This window comes from Schistocerca americana, chromosome 1, assembly GCF_021461395.2.
Source record: "Schistocerca americana isolate TAMUIC-IGC-003095 chromosome 1, iqSchAmer2.1, whole genome shotgun sequence".
Lineage (NCBI taxonomy): Eukaryota > Metazoa > Arthropoda > Insecta > Orthoptera > Acrididae > Schistocerca > Schistocerca americana.
The window spans coordinates 985,547,638-985,569,444 of record NC_060119.1 but is presented as its reverse complement, the minus strand read 5'-3'; the positions used below and the strand labels follow the sequence as shown (position 1 = coordinate 985,569,444).

The 21,807-nt window shown below is 45.1% G+C and overlaps 1 protein-coding gene across 1 annotated transcript in view; it reads left to right on the top strand.

The window, feature by feature from the left end:
- The window catches only part of LOC124595787 (transcription factor collier), a 480,633-nt gene that overhangs the window by 383,559 nt on the left and 75,267 nt on the right, over positions 1 to 21,807 (top strand). Inside the window, exon 8 of the mRNA XM_047134679.1 lies at positions 9,194 to 9,311. Within this exon, the coding sequence (XP_046990635.1) occupies positions 9,194 to 9,311 (118 nt within the window). The remainder of the gene's footprint in view (positions 1 to 9,193; positions 9,312 to 21,807) is intronic.

Sequence of the window (21,807 nt, the reverse complement as noted above, 5' to 3'; positions counted from 1 at the left end):
CTTCCTCTTTCAATAATATCTCTGTGGAGACAGTCCAACACGATTAATGAGAAGCTGCAATGATCTGATTGCATTAAAAACATTACAGTTTTACTCTGTTCTCTTCAACTACGCCAGAATGAGACAGCTGGACGACGAATAATGCATCAAAAATCATGTAGTAAAAAAAGTTTCTGACAAATTAATACTTTGCCCCGAGCAGCTTTCGAGTATATGAATCCTTGTATTTCACCGACCTTGTGATTCCCATGGAGTTCCCCGAAAATTTGTGTTGGTTCGACTCACAGTTTCAACTGTTTCAACTTTCATTACCTCTCTATTTCTCGCCCAGAGTCCATGGAGGACCTCATACTGGCTATTCCGAACTAACAACACTAGAACAGATGGGAAGATCGACGGAACAACTAAGTTTTCGGTTTAGGGGGAGAGACATTCGTGTTGCGAGAAACAGGAAGTTTTAGCAGTGTTACTCCTTCCCTTTCACGCAAAATGTCACATGCTTGGAGTGAAATTCGTGATTATCAGGTAACGTCATAACAAAAAACTTAGCGGTAGTTGTATTAATGGCCTTCACCTTCAGTTTCATGACTCAGTACATTATACAGTATTTACAGAGTTTTCGATGCCAGGAGTTCTGCTGGCGATTATTATGCAGTGTTATATTTTTTGGTAGCCCTGTGCTTGCATACCAGGCGTGCTAAGAAATTATGGGGAATTTTGTAATTTCGCTGTTATATTGGTCCAGTTCGCGCCATTTTTCATTGTTGTGTTGGTAAAAATGTCTGAAAGGTATCTGTACACTGATAGCAATATTGGATATTTAGTTTGTCGTCAGTTGTCAAGAATTTTACATATATTTGCTTACAAGTGGCGATTATTGATTTGTTTTTAAAGTGGATCAGAGAATGTGATTAAATTTTGCTATAAAAATAGAATAAAATGCAACAAAGTTTTAAAAAATGTTGAATATTGCTTTTGGTGTGACTGCAATGAGTAAAAAAAGGGCTTAGTGGTAGAAACATTTCCAAGTTGGCCGCGAAGAAGATGAAGATTATGGGCTCACGCCATGTAATCTGTAGGGAAGTTCAGGGCATGAAACGTGTGACGGAAAAATTTAGACAAATGTGTTGAATTTCGAACAAAAACAGCGGCGAATGGAAGTTGCTAAATGACATGAACGTGTCATAAAAGGTGACAATGCATGAGTGTACGGGTATGATGTCGAAACTATGGTTCTATTGTCCCATTGGAGGCATTCTGGATCGCCAAGACAGAGAAAAGCTCGGCAAGTGCGATCGAATGTGATGATCCTGCTTGTTGTTTTCTTTTATTTCAATGGCGTCATGCATCATTAGTTATTGTCAGACGATCAGTAAGGAGTACTTCCTACAAGTTCAACGCCGTTTGCGCTAAGCAATCCGGAAATACGCGTGGATTTGTGGCGAGACAAATCATGGTTTCTGCACTACGATACTGCACCTGCTCATACTTCATTGCTCGTTCGTGAGTCTTTTTTTTGTTTTTGTTTTTTGCGAAGCACAACACTGTAATGGCAGCTCAGCCTTCGTATTCGGCAGAGATGGCCCTGTGTGACTTTTTTCTATTTCCAAAAATAAGGAGAACCTTAAAGGGTCGTCGTTTTGCACGCTTACATGAGATTAAAAGCGCGTCACTGAAAGAGCTAAGTGCCATCCCAAAGATCGAGTTCCAGAAGTGTTTCAGGGACTGGAGGAAGCTCTGGCGTAAGTGTATAATATCTAATGCGAAGTGCTTTGAAGGAGAAATCATTAATGTCGACGAATAAATAAAATTATTCACAAAAAACGAAAATTTCCGAAAATTTATGAACACACCTCATATGTACGCTGAAGCGCTGAAGTTAACTTATTTCAAGCTTAGCGCCACTTTTTGTAGATCGTACTGCTGTTCATTTTTAACATCGAGACGCACACTCTTTGGTCTGTATTTTTACTACGCTTTGCCGCAAGAGTTTGTAACTCTGCCTCCGACGTCTGCTTTTACTGTGTTGTTCAGCTTCTTTCTTTCCCGTTCTGCTTCTCTCCTTTCGTCTTCATTATTTTCCTAACTTCTGCGTGGTGATTAGTGTATCTCTGGAGCCATTCTGTGAACAATGATGATCGGCTCTTTTTTGTTCAAACAAAGTACATTTTTTGTTTCTACAAAATGGACAGCGCTCTGGATAAAGCGAAGTATGGAGTGACACATATATACGGGGCTCTCTGCCGACCTCTTATTACGACGTACGTCGTTATTCAGCAGCACAGAAGGCACGTTTCTGTGCCTATGGGTGGAGGTAATGTAGGGGATGCTAAGATGGCGAACAGTATATTCAACGAAAGCATGTTCAGGACTGAGTATGAAATGCTTAGGAATAGAGTTGTAAGATTACCGTAGGTTACCATAGTTTATCATAATGAAGGGTAGGCTATGGTAGTTCTCCAAGTAGCTTTGGTCAGTTACGTACGCCCATAACCTGTACGTTAGGTGTGTTGCATACCTCTCGGGCGTTACCTCATAACGATCGCTTTCTTTACATATGCGATCATTGTTAAATAGCTTACCCTAAAAGCTGGAACCGACAGACCGTCTGGAAGTGAGTGAGGATATATGATGTGCCGCGTAACCTACGAAAGATTTTTGTTCTACATAGTTATCCTCCTGTCTGTTACTTAAATGTAAACAGTATTTAAAAAATGCAGAAACCAATGTAAATTTATCATATCGTGCTAGAAAATGCGATTTCCTCACCAAAAATATAAATAAAGAAACTGCAAAACAAAATCATCAAACACCAATACTTCGTCCAACTTACATGAAACAAGTTTACGTTATTCATAAACAACATTTGCATTTATCAGCGGGCCGAGGTGGCCGAGCGGTTCTAGGCGCTACAGTCCGGAACCGCGCGACCGCTACGGTCACAGGTTCGAATCCTGCCTCGGGCATGGATGTGTGTGATGTTCTTAGGTTAGTTAGGTTTAACTAGTTCTAAGTTCTAGGTGACTGATGACCTCAGCTGTTAAGTCCCATAGTGCTCAGAGCCATTTGAACCATTTTTTGCATTTATCAATAACAACAGGAAACGCTTGCCTTTGATCGCGATGAAGAGCGTTTTACTGCAGGGATGGATTCCTGACTGGAAATGGATGAAAAAAAGGTCCTATGAACACGTGTCTGGAAATGGATGGTGTACGTGCAACAACGAAAAATTGTCCCGGAACAGCGTAGAGAGCAACGTCACAGCAGATGTTCAAAGTGACCTCCAGGGGATCGCAATGTACGGGTTCACACGTCGAATCGTAGATCGCCGCACTCTTTCGCACTTTCCGGCCTCTCTCGGAATAGCGTCACAGGCTCCGTGTTCACGCTGATGAAGGGCCTGCGCGTCAGGAACTGGTTCAGCACACACACTGCCACGGGGTTTGGGTCCGGTGATCCAGCAGGCCGTGCTACAGGCCTCCGCGTCCCATCCAACGTCCGGAGAAGATGTTGTTGAGGTGTGGGCGAAGTGTAACGCAGAAGTGAGCTGGTTCTCCGTCATGCAGAAACCACATAAGCTATCGTGCGGCCAAAGGCACATTCTCAAGCAGCCCAGGCAGAGTACTCCTCAGGAAGTTCAGGTACGTTCCTCCGTCTAGGCGTTGTGGAATAATAACTTGTCCAAGTACATGGTCGTCAAGAATCACACTGACGCTCAACCGATACTGATGAGTACCCTCAACCATTCCCCGAGAGTTGTCTGTAGCTCACAGATGACGATTATGCAGACTGATAATGCCAGTTTTGGTCAAGGTTGCTTCGTCGGTAAAGAGGACTGATGACAGAAATGCCATAATTGTGATAATCTGGTGCAGAAACTATCTACCAAATCCTTCCCGTAGAGGGAAATCCGCTCCTGATAATCCTTGCTCTCGTTGCATGTGATAGTGATAGTAGCGGTTGTCAAACAGGATGCACATAATCGTACTTTGGCTTACTCCATGTTGGGTGAAGCTTGTACTAGTGTTCGTCGCAGCATTCTATAGAACCCAGTCCTCCATATCCGGTGTATGCGCAGTCCGCCGCCTCCCTGCAAGCTCGTCTATCTGAAAGGACCCATGATCAGACGCCCAAAAACGGCTTGAAATGTCGTGTGATGTGGTTGGCGTCTGTGAGGATAGATGGTTTTTTTTAAAGCCGTGCTGCCTCTAGACCGTTTCCATGTGCTTAGCCGTACACAAACACAGCCCGGTCCCCAAATGAATACCGCACCATTCTGCTGCTCGTCAATCACACAGCCTGCACCACAGAAGGAACACATGTCACGTGGTCAGCGCTTTCTATCGCGTCAACGAAGCACTTCCGGACACATGTTCATAGGACCTCCCCCCCCCCCCCCCCCCCCCCCTCCATTTCCAGTCAGAAATCCGTCCCTGCAGTTTGTCCGGTTTCGTTAATGATCACTCTGTACATATATTTTTTATGTTTGTGCTTATAAACTGTACTTACATCAAAAATACTTGCTTTGATTACATAAAAGCACAGGATTTACTTGTAAAATGTAATTTATGTTCTGCAAGGATCTAAAGACGAAAAGCGCTAACAATAAACGATGTGCGGTTCTAATTATGTGGAAAAAAAAAGAAATCGTCGGCTTCCAGTCTTTCTTACACATGCATTTATGTCTCTTTTCCTACCAGTACTATCGGTAATCGGACCTTTTACTACGCCATGTATGTAGTGTACCCAAATTATGGAACAGTAATTTTGGCAGAGCGCAACTCTAGTTAGGAACATTTCAAAACTCAACTGCTGAAAAAGAAAGGTCGTTGTTGTCAGTAAAATTGTTGACGAAGACCTTTCTTCTATAGCTGAAACCTGTATCAAGCAAGTCAGCGTAACATCTTTAGTGTCCTTTGAAACGTGAAAGAGGGTGGAGGAAGTGGAGTCGCTACCGGCGTGGCAGTTAGGCGGTGGCGGCAGCCGCGGCACATCTCGTGAAGGCGGCGCCCGCCCCCGCCGCCCCCGCCAGCGCCCCCGCCCCCGCCACTTCCTCTTTAAAGGTAGGCCGGCGACTCGGCCGGCAGTGCAGGCGGACTCTCCAGCTGTGTCACAACACCAGCCGCGCCTCCGCTCGCCGCCTATTGCAAGCACCACTACTACTCCCTAGAATGTTCCACACTCATAGCTGACGGCTGCGTCAAGCCACCTTTTTGTAATTCCATCTTGTGTCATGAAATTGGACTGTAGCTGATCGAAGACTAGAAGAAAATAGATACCAAAGCAGTAATTTTATTTAATAGTTTTCTTTAGCTACCAGTTTCGGTGCCTCATTGGCACCATCTTCAGCCCTCTATACACGAAACTAGGTAAGTTATCTAGTCGTTTTTGTGATTGTACCAACCATTATATCCAACTGGTTTCCGTAGATTTCTAAAGCATCTTGGTATTCACACATCTAACGAAAACCATTTGGTTATGGTGGTCCCTATAGTAACACAAACGGGTACCTGACTTACCTAATTTTGCGTATAGGGGCCTGAAGATGGTGCCAATGAGGCACCGAAACTGGTAGCTAAATAAAATGATCAAATAAAATTAAGGCTTTTGGTATCCATTTTCTTCAAGTTTGGTTTGTTTTGACCATCTAAAACATGAGGAACAAAGAGAGCTTTCACTATCTACAGAGTGATCTATTAAAACTGAACAACAAACGGCCCGTGTAGGAAAATTCTACTTTATGAAGAAATAAAATGGCTCTGAGCACTATGGGACTTAACTTCTGAGGTCATCAGTCCCCTAGAACTTAGAACTACTTAAACCTAACTAACCTAAGGACATCACACACATCCATGCCCGAGGCAGGATTCGAACCTGCGACCGTAGCGGTCGCGCGGTCCAGACTGTAGCGCCTAGAACCGCTCGGCTACCTCGGCCGGCTATGGAGAAATAAGAAAATCTATAATTCTCACATAAAATTCTCTTAATGAAACATTTGTGCTTGAAGTCACAGCATATAAGTTGTCAAGAAACATATTCAATGGGCACACGATATAAACGGCCCATTCTTGATGGCACTGGAATGCTGAAGTGACGCCACACAGCGTTTTAGAATTTCTGCTCTCGGATTATGCAAAGCATATCTTTTCGTGATGCACTACGCCCCAGGTGTCCCCGTTGATTTTTTGAAGCGCTTTGTGAAGTTGTCGCGCTGATTGAACAAGCTCGTGATAAATCACGGAGTTTATTTCTTTTAATCTTCTGCCTGTCATCGAATAATGCTTGAGGTCCAGGACTGACGAGCAGTACTCAGTAATCGGACGAGGAATGGGACCGTAAGCCACCTCTCTCGTATATTGTCTTCACTTATTCGTAGTTCTGCCAATATATCTGCCGTCTTCATTTCCCGCAACCATATTTATGTGGTCATTCTATCTTAAACGCTCTGGATATATAACGAGGGTAGTGACTGATTGGCGATTGTATACCTAGAAAATACGTGCAATGTCGTCGATTTCTCGTTTGTAATCAGTCGAAAGTAGTCGAGTACCTGTTACAAAAACAAACAAATGTCACATTAAAAATGCGAAGTTACTGTGGAATAATTTCCATCTTCTGTGCGAGAACGCAGACGGCAACTTCTAGCGTCAGCAGATTTGTCACTACAGATCTCAGCTGTAGTGGTACTTTCTTTCCGGAGCGATAAGTGGGAGCGACTGCGCGGTAGTCCCGGAACGGCGGCAGGGAGTCTGGGGGCAAGCGGCCGGCGAGGTGTCGCAGTTAGAGGCAGTGGCAGGGCAGGGGCAGCTAATGAGCGGGGCGACATGTTTGCGGCAGCGCCAGTAAGTAAGTACAAACGCGGCCGGGCGGCGGTCTAATGGCGGGCGCCGGGGAGGCAATCCTCGGGCGCATCATCGACTAGGCCGTTGTCTGTTCCCATGGGAACGGCTCGGCGGGGGAGGGTCGGCTCGGCTGCGGGGGCGGCGGCTGCGGGGGCGGCGGGGGCGGGAGGTTAGGAGAGGGAGCCAGTCCCAGGGGGCGCCGCGGCGCCGCGTCCCCGGGGAGGAGCAGGAGGGGCGGCCGCCGCAAAATGGCGGCCGGACACTTGGCGACGCGACGCCGCACGATTGTCTCCGCAGTCGTCATGGCAACCGCAGCTCGCGAGCTCGGGATTTGCATCGCCGCACGCTACAGTTACTGCTCATTTGCAGCGCTCCTGTGGCTGTGGGATGGTACTACCTCTACTGCAGGCTGAGACACGTCTTAAAGATTTGTAGGGGGTGTTAAGTATATGGCTGGAAACACTTGCAGGCAACACGAGCACGAAGATGTGAAACAGTCCTTACGAGACTAAACTGATATTATGAATGCAAATGATCAATATCTATAGTCCGACATTGAGGTCATTAACAGGTGATTAAAAATGGTTCAAATGGCTCTGAGCGCTATGCGACTTAACGTCTGAGGTCATCAGTCCCCTAGAACTTAGATCTACTTAAACCTAACTAACCTAAGGACATCACACACATCCATATCCGAGGCAGGATTCGAACCTGCAACCGTAGCGGTCGCGCGGTTCCAGACTGTAGCGCCTAGAACCGCACGGCCACTCCGGCCGGCCCAACAGGTGATTAGTGGGCACATCTGTCTCACGTATGTACTGATAGAAACCTCGGGACCTAAATTAGCACGCAGACTTCATTTTATTCGAGAAATGAAGGAACTTTTTTTTTGCAACAGTTCACAAAGAATGAGGATTTCTGCGAAGCTGTGATAATTCTAAACAATAAAGAATGTATCTACTATCTAAACACGACTGTTATTTTAGTGTTCTAAGCGAAGATTTGTGAAAGGAGAGCTCAGTTCATATTATTGTTAGTCACGTTGCACGAATTAGTGCTCATCACTCCAGAATAGAATTGACTCTTTACAACTGCCAAAAGTCTTTAAAAGAAACCTTTCTCACTTCCCCTCGTTACGAGTGTCTTCAAATGGTTCAAATGGCTCTGAGCACTATGGGACTTAACTACTGAGGTCATCAGTTCCCTAGAACTTAGAACTACTTAAACCTAACTAACCTAAGGACATCACACACATCCATGCCCGAGGCAGGATTCGAACCTGCGACCGTAGCGGTCGCGCGGTTCCAGACTGTAGCCCCTAGAACCGACGAGTGTCTTCAGTGCGTAATAAAATTCAGAGTAACCAGAGAGGGTTAAACCAGCTATAACAAGATTGGCAGTAGCAGTGTCATAGAAGGCTCGCTAGACTCTTATATAATCTGGATCCAAATTCCTGGGTGGTCTAGACAGACCTCTTTACACGCATTGTGGCATTTTGCAAGGGTGGTCATTTTGTACAAATATTTGTCATGCTGTAAAGATTTATGCAACGTTTTGCGTGTCTCTTAGAACCCATCCGCATTTAAAGTACAGCACCGGGCATTTTTAAGTACAGTGTATCACTTCTATTATATTAAGCTGTTTGTCTCACACGATGTTTAAAGACAGTATAAGATCTAATGTCATAAACAGAAACAATTTGGTTAGTAGTGTGATATGTTTGGACAAAGTTCATCAGCTTGGGGCCGGCCGGGGTGACATAGCAGTTCTAGGCGCTACTGTCTGGAACCGCGCGACCGCTAGGATCGCAGGTTCGAATCCTGCCTCGTGCATGGATGTGTTTGATGTCCTTAGGTTAGTTAGGTTTAAGTAGCTCTACGTTCTAGGGGACTGATGACCTCAGAAATTAAGTCCCATAGTGCTCAGGTCCATTTGAACCATCAGCTTGAACCCGTAAATATCATAGTAAAGTCTTCACATTCTGAGGCTGAGCTGATTGATATCGTAGTCCTAAGGCCTCAGAGATGTTGTTACAACAGTAATGAATGTAAAAAAAGAGCTGTCGTTTCTTTATCACCACGATCGTTAAAAGCGCGCGATTAATTCCGCCGTATGAATACAAGAAAAAGGAATAACGAGAAGTGAAAGTTATTTGACAATTTCTTTTGCAGTGTTTCAGTTCATTAAAATATTTCAGGGCGTACTGCTGCAGTGAGCAGGAGTACCTTTTTGGTCAGAAATTAACGCTACCTCGATCCACGACTGCAGCGTTATTGTTTAGTTTGAGTGTAAGAGTTTATCCTGTGGGGTCGGCAGCTGGCGCGCAGTGACAGCGGGTGGTGGTGTTGCAGGTGGTGATCTCGACGCAGGTGGGCGTGGACGGCCCGCTGCTCGCCATCTCGGACAACATGTTCGTGCACAACAACTCCAAGCACGGCCGGCGCGCCAAGCGGCTCGACCCCGCCGAAGGTAGGCAGCCGGCGACGCGCGCGCAGCGGCCAGCGCGGGCACGCGCCTGGCTCCAAACTAGGGATGGCGGCTATCGCTTTCGCGTACGTCGGTATTTTTCAACGCCGGTTTAACCCGAGCATTAAAACCGCTGAAAATAACCTGTTTCTGAAATTACCGATTTTACCGATTTTCGGTTTTTATTCTTGTATTTCCCGTGATAAACGTAGAAATCGAACAAAGATTGAAGAAAATTCACTCGCAGAGCTTCGAGATTTATAGAATCAAAATATTAAACAGACAAATAAAAGAAAACTTAGTCAGTCCACCGTTCGCTGCTCTTCTCGATGAGTGATATGTCTTTGAATACTACACAATCACCAGTTAATGACTCTAATTTTTTGAAACTCTGCTCAAAAATCATTGTGCAATCGAGGATCATATCACTATCTGGCCATTACGAATAGTCAGTGCTAAAGGGTGAAAACTGATGTTGGAGAACACTGTTTTTCGTGTTAACGTGTCTGTTTTTAAGAGCTACAAGCAAACATAGGCATATTATGCAGACACAAGCAGAACATCCGCTACTTTCTATTTTGATTGTATACTATGAATAAATTGTTAAGTTTTAAGGTTCCTCCTAGTATGTTATTTCAAGTTTGTGGTGGCTCCTCCCATTCTTAATCTTTTAAAGCAAGTCGATCAATGTACTTCAATGATAGGGCACTTCAGTAAAATACTTCCAGATTAAGCATGGTTCCGTTGTATAATACAATTAACGTCCGACGACAACAGCGAGAAATTACCATATAGACCAGATAGGGCAAGTCTCGCGCACTGCATGCACATACGTACCAGCCAATAGGCCACGCCTCAAGGTAACGAGTCAATTTTGTCTGAGCAATGCTGTACCAAGTGTCTGTTCCTCCTTTCTTTCGACATTGTTATTACAACAGCACTGACGGCTTTTCCTTTTTTCTACAATAGTGCAATGTTTCAAAGCAATGGAAATTTGACGCATAAAAATTACTCGTTTTTTAAAAATCATTTATTGAAAAACCAAATATTTTAGCACTGTTGCTATGGTTAGCCGATATTTCGTTTCTTTATTTGGTTGTTAGTAAAAAACAAAAAACACCCGCTATAGCCGAGACAAACGAATACTGAAAAATACCGGCTATTGAGTAATAAAATATCAGTATCGAATTTCAGCAGTCGGTTGTTTTCCACCCCTACTCCATCCTGGATATACTAGTTAACACAGAGAGAAATCAGGAGAAAAACATTTCAGAATTTCAACTGTGGGAGACAAACTCTAAGGACAGAGAACTGCAACATGATGGTGAAATACAATACATCATTGAGGGAGCTGAAACAATGCACAATTGAAAAAGAATTAATCCTTCCCAAGAGATATCACACTAATACTGTGTAACACCGCCTCTAGCGTTAATGATGGACTCTGTCAGGAGAGGTAAAGTGTGCAGACGTTTCTTCAGGTATGCCACATCCAGATAAAGCCACCTATTGATGATTGCATCCTATAGAGCTATGAAACTGTGAAGATTTTGATTCATATGTTTCACCTACTCTTCCAGATAGTTCCAGAACCATTCTGTGGGATGAAGAATAGTGATTTAGAAAGACAGTCCTCTTGTAACAGAACGCCCGCGTGTTCGATGAACAGACAGGAAAGTGCGAATCCGTGTCAACACTGCTGTCGTAATTTTGGCGGAGGGACTGTCCCCAGCGGGCTCATCACGGAGATGCAAAAGAAAGAGAACTACTTCATCACCGTGTATGCTGAAATAAACATCGTGGTTCATGTTCACGTTAAGCTGAATGAGTGGGTCTAAGTCATGGTACGAATCACACACCAGTTGACCTCCGTTCTAACGCTCAACCGCCACACAACGCGAATTAATCACTCCATTGGGTCGTCGGTCCGCTCGACGTCTCGCATCATAAGAAAAGACGTAAAATCTTAACTCGTCGGACCACATTACACAACTGCAGCCAGCTACTGTTCAGTTTCCGGGTCGCTCAGCCCGTTGAAAATGTGGGGCTTTATACGCAATGAGCTCTTGTGAAGAGTCCGATTAAAGATGACCATTGCTTCAAGACGACGCAGGTTACTGCGCTGATTCCAAACAATCATCTAGTACACACACACCATTTCATCGTCCTGACTTATCTTAGTGATGGAGGGTCACGTGACCGCCTGCTACCACTTCCGTACCATCTTCAGAGCTCCAAAGCGACTAGAGTAGTCTTTCAAGATGCTGGCCAGTACTTCGCCAGGTGAATTTATGTACCCTTGTCACACAGACATCCTGAAGCAGCAAATAGTTTTTGCTAGCGCAGAGAACACACATACTATCGACAACCGTAGTATTAGACATGCAAAGGTTATAGCAGTGAAGTTACCATCTGTTTAAACTTGTGTTCAACAACTTCTTTCTGCACTTGTTGCTCAAGTTTACGCTTATAACTAAGATTGCTCTATTCCTTTGCAAGTAAGTATGCAAAAACATTTTATTCTTTATTTATACAGAAAATACGACTTGAAAGATCCAAAATAAATTAACTCCAAAAATAATTGGCAATCGTCCAAAGAAAAGACTATAGTTTCTCCTTTCCCTCTCAAAGCAATATAGTATTTCCAATAGTTTATGCTATTTCATGTCCTAAAATGTTTCTAACTCAGAATGAGAAAACCGCAAAAAACACAGACTTTCTAATTTCTCAGACGGTGTTTCGCTGTTTGAAAACACAATAATTAATATTTAAAGAGGAGAGTATTTGGATAACGGAAAAATTAAGTTATTCAAACACTGGAAAGTCTTTTCATGATATGAATCAGGCTAGTGTGATGCGTGCAAAGGATCAAAGAAGTCTTCTGCAAAAAAAATTGTTATTGCTTGTGATCTCTCAGGTTTTTTCGGCGTGATCAACTGACTGTGTGATTTCGGATTTTCTGCTGTTATTTCTTCCATTTTATGCACTAAATTTGGACGACAGAACCAACCTGCTTCTTCAGGTACTGCTACTTTTGCTGCTATGTGCACTCGGCATGCAATACTGTTAAGAGTCCAGACAACGAGTACAAATAACACTACAACTCCCAGCCCTGACAAAGACGGATGTGTCGCTTATCGACATGTAGTGCGTGAAATCGAAACAATGACTCGGCAGAACATTCGGAAGGACACCATTAATCGTTAATGGCTTGATTATACGTATAAATGTCAATTCCGCATGATAGCTCCGTGTCGTGGCTGTAGAGGGCCAACTGGGCCGACCGACCGCCGTTTCATCCTCTGTCAATGGCGTCACTAAACGCGGTATGGCGGGACATACGGTCAGCACACAGCTCTGCAGGTTGTTGGCAGGTTTCTTCTCCTTAGAACCGCTAGTAATCGGCCGGATAGCTCCTCGTTGGCCTCACGAGACTGTGTGGACCCTATACCAGTCCTCCCACCCAGGAAAAATAACCACTGGCAGTACCGCGAATCTTACTCGCGTCCTCAAAAAATTGGCTCTGAGCACTACGGGACTTAACATCTGTAGTCATCAGTCGCCTAGAACTTAGAACTACTTAAACCTAACCAAACTAAGGACATCACACACATCCATGCCCGGGGCAGGATTCGAACCTGCGACCGTAGCGGTCACGCGGTTCCAGACTGAAGCGCCTAGAACCGCACGGCCACCCACGTCCTCCACATGGCAGTTAGCCACCACGCTGACCAATCATCCAGGATGATAGTTCACGCAAAAACGATACACTATGTTGGAAACAATGTTCTTACTACGGGTCATAGCAACGAGCAACACACTGTAGTCGTCAGAACGATGTTTGCTTAACTACGCGCTACCGCAGCCTTTGAGACGGCAGTAAGGTAGAAGTGTGTGAGGTTGTGAGAGAGTCATTGAACCATGAGACAGTCATTACTGGGCAAATTCTGTTTCATTCATAATGCACAACGAATAAATACTTTTCTTTTAAGGTATTTAAATTCATTAAAATGAATCTCTTTTTGAAACTCATCTACTGCATCTTGTGGTTTCATTTGCTGTTTTGAGAGTACACTTCAGTGTTCAAATGCCTCCGCTTCATACAGCAGCTGTATCTTTATCAGTTTCGTGGCTTTTTACCATCTGCCCAACCCTGCCTCCTTCAGACCTGAACGTTCGTCCACCACGTTTCATTAAGCGTCGTGAAAAATTTTAACCTATGGTTATGCTGAAATGTTTTTATTATAAGCAATAACACCTGACTAATGCCATAGTGTACAACTTGTTGTGAAACAGAACACACTGACGGGCTATTTGACAAATTTTCTGTCTACAAGGACATTAAGACTTCGTCGTTACGTCTCAAACCATTATTATTAGTTCTTAAGGACAAAGTTTACTTCTTAACTTTACGCAGACAACATCGCGTTATCTGTAAATTTCCGGCGATGCACGACGAATTTTTTGTTCATATTTAAATCATCTTCGACAGAAAGGCGAATTACGAAAATGTTTGTCGATTAAATCGACCACGATCTAGTCGAAAAAATAGCCAGGGATTTTGAATGATTCACGGAAACCAGAGAGGATGTAACAAGCGTAATCGATAAAAGTCTTGAGGCCAGCTTATTTTGAACAAAAAAATATTTTGTTCATCCTTGATGTCAGTTTGTCCGTTGGGAATAGGGTTTGCAGCTTTGCCGTGAGTAGAACTGATTTCTTTTTAGAGGTAAATAAGAGTAGTGGTTTTTAATTAATAATGCTTGAAAAGAACAGGTGACATATTCCTACCGAAATATGGTACCTATAATCAATAATACTGCAGATATTATCAACCAGTCGGAGTATCACATATTGCTGTAATGTATAAAAAAAGGTGGTGGACAGGACTTATTAACACACAACATCTGAATATTTTTTTCTTTTTTAAATAAACAAATAAAAAACTGAAGAAAAGAAATGTTTCAAATGTAACTATATGTACAAAGTAATCTGCGATGTTAAAGTAAAATGACTCTTTCCACATCACTACTATCTATCGTGCAGCATGATCAATGGAACATGAAGCTATTACCTAACTATTCGTCAACGATAGAAAAGCAAACAATAACGGTCATTTGGTTTTCTTCTCTCCCTTTAATGCGACAAAACCGATAGTGATACAACACAGAAAGCGATATCCTCCATCCTAAAGTCTATTACTTGCCGCGGAATGCGGTATGAGCCAATGTTTGGCCAGTGCAGCGGATAGCAGGGCCTCGTTATTGGTGGGATGCACGCGGACGGAGAACGCTCGACGGCTGATGGTCTGCGGTGTTTTTAAATTATTGAGACCTCACATTACGTGGTGCCGTGTTCGGTAACACACGTGTGGGGTGATACGCATCGAGAGCGAAACGCGCGATGAGCGAACAAATTACGGAATGTTTGCCGTGGGCTGAGCGACAGGAAGGTACCGGTGTCGCGATACATATCGCGGGGCGGCATTAACGGATTGCGCCCGCCGGCAGATAGCATCGCGGCCGGCGCTTCTAAACGACAAATAATGACGGCGGCGCCGCAGTGACAGGCGGCGCGTATTGACACGGCCGCAATTAAAGTCGAGTTAGCGGCGCCGCGAGCGCGCGATCAGGCGAGTGGGCGCGGGCAATGGGCCAGAGGCCGCGCCGGCTGGCTGGCTGGCGCGTCGTTGAGTGGCGAGGTTCCGAGGCGTAACACCTGTCACTGCGGGCTACCTTTCCTCCCTAATTCCGTAAAGGCAGTGTAAGATAATAGCCTGCATTTAACAACCCTCTCGTATAATAATAGAAAGTGTTACGTGCAGTGTAGAACGATAAACAAAGTTCTGGCAGCTATGATTAGCTTACAAGTGAATGAAACCAACGAAAAACAATATTTCGCAAATCCATTATCGCAAAAAGAGCCAGTCATATGAAACATTCAAAATTCGATATATCTCATGCAGTGTTACTGCGGCTCCCCACGTCGGAGGTTCGAGTCCTCCCTCGGGCATGGGTGTGTGTGTTGTCCATACCATAAATAGTGTGTAGGCCTAGGGTCCGATGACCTAAGTAGTTTGGTCCCATAAGAGTTTACGACAAATTTCAGTTTCATGCAGTATTAAACACTATTGACAATCATATAAACAACTTCAGTGTGTGAGAGAAAGTAGTTTATCGCGGCCACATCCTTTCTCGATTTTTATGAGATGTCAGATTTGTTTGTAAACACAAGCTTTCTCTGACTGCGTCTGTAGTCGTCATAACGAGTTAACTATTGTCCAAATATCGTATGATACTGTTCTTTGGTATATAATTGGCTCAATTATATCATGGAGGCAAAAGGAAATCACGGAATTTTCATCTGCTATCAGAGATTATACCGAGGCCTGTGATGGAGCAATATTACTTGAATGGTGTACAGCTCAATTGAAGACTGTTCGGTTGTGTAAGAAAAAAATGATTCAAATGGCTCTGAGCACTATGGGACTTAACATCGGAGGTCATCAGTCCCGTAGAACTTAGAACTACTTAAACCTAACTAACCTAAGGACATCACACACATCTATGCCCGAGGCAGGAGTCGAACCTGCGACCGTAGCGGTCGCGCGGTTCCAGACTGAAGCGCCTAGAACCGCTCGACCACTCCGGCTGGCTTGTGTAAGACTTTGTACACATTAGTGAAGGGAGTTGGGCTAAAGAGTAGTGCGGCAATTGCCGTCGTAGGAAAGCTGGACAGGAGCTGAAACTATTAGCAAACAAGTTAACACATTAAACAGAAGATTTACTTAACTTGTGTTTCTCCAAGCGCACAAAGACTCATTACAAATGATGCAGCAAGAAACAGAGTCCAGCTGATACGATAGCAATAGGGATACGGCTCTCTGAACCAAAGCACAAACGATGGTGACGGAGCCGCGACTACGCTGCATTTGCATAGCCTCACATAGCGAAGAAGCTCCAAGAACGGCTGTGCGGCTGCCGCTGGGCATCGTACATCAGCCCGCCGCGCTGGTCTAGCGGTTCTAGGCGCTCAGTCCGGAAAGGCGCGACTGCTACGGTCGCAGGTTCGAATCCTGCCTCGGGCATGGATGTGTGTGCTGTCCTTAGGTTAGTTAGGTTTAAGTAGTTCTAAGTTATAGGGGACTGATGACCACAGATGTTAAGTCCCATAGTGCTCAGAGCCATTTGAACCATCGTAAATCACGGTGGCGGAGTGCGCTCTTGGTACTGAGTCGCTGAGACGAGGCCGGCGGCCGTGCCCCATTGGATCCGCCGGATCCTGTACCACAGCTTGTAATTGTGTTGCCAACTTTGACATTCTGGGGTGGTACTGATAAGTGATACCACAGTTTCACCTGAAGGTATCTGCAAGGTGACCTGATGGAATATGGTGTGTGGTGGTAGACGGTGACTGGCTCCACTCCCGAAACATCATAGAGTATTTCATGCGACACGAAAATTTCAACACAAAATTCAATTTTGTTAGTGCTGCATGTTTTGACTGCAACATGTTCCTGTTTTGCGAACGGAAATCTTATTCGTTGCATCTATCCGTTTTGATTTTGTCACCAAAGCCATTGATGTCAGGATGCGCAACAGCAACTGTCACAGGAACAGCGGATACACCCTAAGTACAGCATGGAAACGGACGCTCGATGTTGAAACGTTACAGAGAAATAAACTGAGTTATGACATCAACATTGCTACTAACTTTCATCAAAAACTTCGACATAACCTCTGGTGGCATGTAGAAGCTTAGTGGCTTTGCGATGTCTCCATGACGAAATCGGGGCGTTTCATGGGGTAGTACCACACGGCCTGTTGGTATCACAGTTAACGCATGACAATGATGATGGAGGAAGCCACTGAAAGCTCGAATTCACAAACAAATCTGACGTGCCAAGAAAACCGGGAAATTTTTTCATGTGGTAGTGATCATCGTATCCAATCATTTGCAGTTATTCTACTGTCTGTACAGAGAGGACGACATCACACAGTACTGAATGTTGCTCTCGCGAACCCTGTTAGCACCGAAACAACACGAAGGGAGCTCCATAAGCTAGGCACTGCAGGACAGGCCGGAATTCCAAAACCACTCATCAGTTATGAAATCCGGCAATAGGAAAACGTGGTGCCGAAGCCACAAAACCGGGGCTGTGGAGTGATGGAAGGAAGTCCTTTGGTCAAATGAGTCTTGTTTCACACTATTTAAACTTCTGTCCGAGATTTGGAGCCAAGAGTGAAATAAGGTGGAGGTTCGATGACAACTTGGGCAGCCATATCTTGATATTCCACGAGCCCCTTGGACACTTTTGAAGGTCGCATTACCGTCATGGAATTTATGTCCATTTTGGTTCATGAAGTCCTTCTCATGTTTCTTCTGCAGACGTAATGCTGTGTTTTAAGACTGCAGGGTCCATGTTCACTCATTTCGCATTGTCCAGGACTGGTTTTGTAACAAGGGCGTGAATTCTCGCATCTCTCCTGGCCACCACAGTCACCAGATCTCGCCGTTATTGAGCCTTTGGGGTCTACTTTGGAGAGAAGTGCGTGTGATCGCTATCTACCTGCATCATCGGTACCTGAACTTGCGAGTATTTTTCAGGAATAATGTTATAAGATTCCCTTGAAAGCCATACAGGACTTGCATTTATCCTTTCCGAGACGAGTGAAAGCTGTTTTGAATGCCTATGGTTTTCTGCACTGTATTAAGTATGGTAGCGTGTTGCGTGTTTGATGTTCCCGTGTTTTTGTCCACTTCCTGTATAACTCAACATTTCTGCGAAACCTTTTGGAACATCGTTGCTGTTGCCTATTCGCCATCATAAGCAACGGCTTACACGGTGCAGGTGACTCATAAAAATATACTGCAGAATTGGTCCACTAAATGACTGTCCAAAAACTTAAAACTATACAAATTGGTGGGGTTTTTGTGAATGACAGCAAAGGCAGTCGTGTGTAACCATATGTCTATAGTTGGGTCACTCAAGTGATTTTTGTCTGAGTGACTATACTTGAATACTCGTGTCGCACGAGGAGCTGTATTACTATTTTTGGCCGGAATATTCCCGCCATGGAGGGGCGTGTTGAAACACGCGCGAGCAGTGGCCAGGCCGGCGTTAAGCGGAACCGGCCGCCTCCACCACCGCCACCACCACCCCCGCGCGCCCCTCATTGGTATGCGGCGTTCCGTTCCGGCCGGTGCGCGCCAACCTAAAGATTACCGGCAGCGGGGGCGGCGGCGACGGTGGCGGCGGCGGCGTTGCGCGACCGGACGGGGGAAACATCTCGTTTGTATGCGGGCCCCGGCCCAATCCAAAACTTTGTGAAATTGCCTCCCGATTCAGTTCACTGGAGGAAGGAAACACCGTCTCAATCTGTCTCGCGCCTTCTTTGTCTTCCGCCCGCTTCTCTGTCCATCTCCTTCGCTCCCGGCGCCCGGCGCGCTGGCCTTCTCTCTCGGCCCTCCACATGCCACCTCTGCCCGCCTCTACACCTTCTCTCTCGCATTTCCTTCTCCGTTCCTCGCCACACTCTCATCGGCCTTTCTTTCTCCCTTTCTGGTCACGCCATTTTTCAGCCTCTTTGGCCCTGCGATAGAGTTTCAAGCCCTTTCTTAGTGGGTCGTGAGTGGAGAGGAGTTACGCGAGCGACCGTGCAGTCAGAGGTTGGCGAGAGCAACCATCTGTAACACATGTCATTAATGCGTCACAGAATGTTTACCAACCACGATTTGCTCTTCTGGCTGCAATATGTTCAGCGCTTTGTCATAAGTCCCGTCAGCCACTTTTACACTTCGAACGTTTCAAAGAGTTACTGCTGTATTGTCGTTTTAGAAACAATGAGGTGAAACTTACTTTTCCGATTTTCCGTACTTCGGTCTGTTGGCAGCCTTGACTCAGGACACCTTCTGCTGCTGCAGAAATGAATTTTAAATTCCTTGCAATGAAAATGAAGCAGAAAGGATACGTCGTAACGCAAACAAGAAAAGAAAGGTCTAAATTCCGTCTAACTTCAACGGAAGGGAATTCTGCGTAATTGGAACGTTGGAAAAACCGTGAGGCCGTTCATGGTCAATGTAGTTGTCTATAGTGAGGATGCTACCCTAAAAGACGCGGAATGCGAGAAGACCTGCATAGGATCGTCGGCTGATGCATTACATGGTAGCTGTCAGGCACTCTCAAAAACAAATCTCGACTTTCATACGCTGCTTTCAGGTGAGCAACGTTGTCTTACTCGATGAAAAGATATTCTCGTGAATCGCTGACCATTTCCATCAACTGAGGCTTTAACACAAGCCCTTCTTTGCAACACGGAGAGATACGTAACAGGCAATAACAATACGATGTTCATGCGTACGCTGTGGCCTTTACACGGCAAATCGACACAAAGTAAGTTACGCAGCATTGTTTTTGTTCAACGATGGTATCCTATGACAAACAGTACTGCAATTACTTCTGACCACAGATTCGAACTTCCAATAAAATCTCGAGTAAATTGATACAAACACAGACCGATCGGTTAATTAATTAACAAGTCGTAAATCTTAATTATCAATTAATTCTACTAAACTAACTTTCCCTCGTCCGCAGACACTAACAGGTATTGTCTAGATAGAGGATCATTGGTTGAAGGGTGATGAATAATTTTGGCATTCCCTGTTTATTTCAAAAAGGAAACGCTAAAGATAGCGAAATATAGCTTAGTTTCTTGGTCGTTATGTCGAATCGTCGCTGATCCACGCGGTGGCGGATACAAAGTCTGTCGCGTTATGGAAATCCGCGCCAGTAGAGGCCACCGAACTTGAAGGCAAGAGCTCGGCCACTCCAGTCGGCCAGAACAGCAGGAATGATTACATCTCCAGCTACCATTAGGTTGGCTCAAGGACCTTATCGTACATCGCGAAAGTGTACTGTAGTTCGTCGATTGTGTCTTTAAGTAGTCCGGAGAGCAGCTCTCTAGCTATTCCGTTGCAGTTACTAAGCATGTCGATATCGCGAGGTTCATAGTGCAGCAGTTACAGTCATTTTGTGTCAAGTGTTGTCTTCCATTACCTCGGGAGCAGCCTTGTGTTTACCAACTGCGAGTTTCTCCTCATGTTTAGAATTAAGAAGCACACTGGTTGCTTCTGTGCTCCCGTTACGTTTGCACCACGAGATGCGCGCGCTGCAAATAGACATGTAGCGTGGTAAGCTCTATTGTCCAAACCCTGCTTTTGTAACCTCATTTTTGACCCACAGCTAGCTTCTTTCTTATAGTGATTCATATTAATTCATTTTACACTCTCCCTAGAGACTGGTCCTTACGCTGAAAACACTATTGTTCTTGTGAACTCATGTTCTTTTGACTTTTCCTACCGCAAGTGTGTTGCTCTTCTAGCGGCTGCTTTATTGTGGGTGACACGTTAGGAATCTTGTGAGCCGGCCGCGGTGGCCGTGCGGTTCTAGGGGCTGCAGTCCGGAGCCGCGAACTGCTACGGTCGCAGGTTCGAATCCTGCCTCGGGCATGGATGTGTGTGATGTCCTTAGGTTATTTAGGTTTAAGTAGTTCTAAGTTCCAGGGGACTGATGACCTCAGATGTTAAGTCCCATAGTGCTGAGAGCCATTTGAACCATTTGAATCTTGTGACAGGGCTACCTCTCATTTACGTGTCCATTCCTGAACAGATTCATTGCCTCACGAAAATGACTTTCATTAATGGGTAGTTCCATGCTGCCCCTTTAATCAATTCCTTACTAGGAGCCGCAACACCTACTGTAAGAAACGAAGTCCGACGCCTGGGACAGAAGACCAGCAAGTGAGTCATTTGTTAGAGGACAATGTAGTAGATACAACTCCAAATACCAGTTCTTGCATCTTTCGACAATTGTACTAATTCAGACTCTTAAGAGTAGAGTTGACAGACACAAGCCATAGCTGCAGCTATACACCCAACCAATGCACGCTACAGTACGTCCACAGCGCAGTTATGACCATTGACACTTGTGCAGCGTAACAAGTCACAGTTCAAAATCTTTCCATGCCAGTACGTTAACCTTGAATAATCGAAGATGAACAGAAAGTCAGTCAGCTCTTAGCCAGACAGTGGCCTTGATTTCGCTGACGAAACGGGAACTCCGCGCCCACGGTGGAAGGGGGAAGAGGAGAAGCTAGTGGCCGCCCCGAATCGATCAGTGATGCGTCGCCGGGCTCCGTCACGGCAGCGAGACAAGGAAATCCGCTCTCTTGCACTTTTCTTCCTCCGCCTACTCCTCCTCCTCTGCACCTTCGCTTCTCTCGTGCCTCGCAGAGTGCGATTCGAACCTTTTAATTACATTGAAATCTTGTCTTGTATGAGGCCTATTAATTTTTGGAGCGTGTAATTACGTAATAAAATAGTGGTTGCAAGGGGTGCGCGGGCGCAGGGGCGAGCGCGGCCCTTCCTATCGCTGGTGCTCATTACCCTAATGGCTGGCACAGGGTGCTCCGCAAGCTCCCGTCTTAGATTTCAGCTCTGT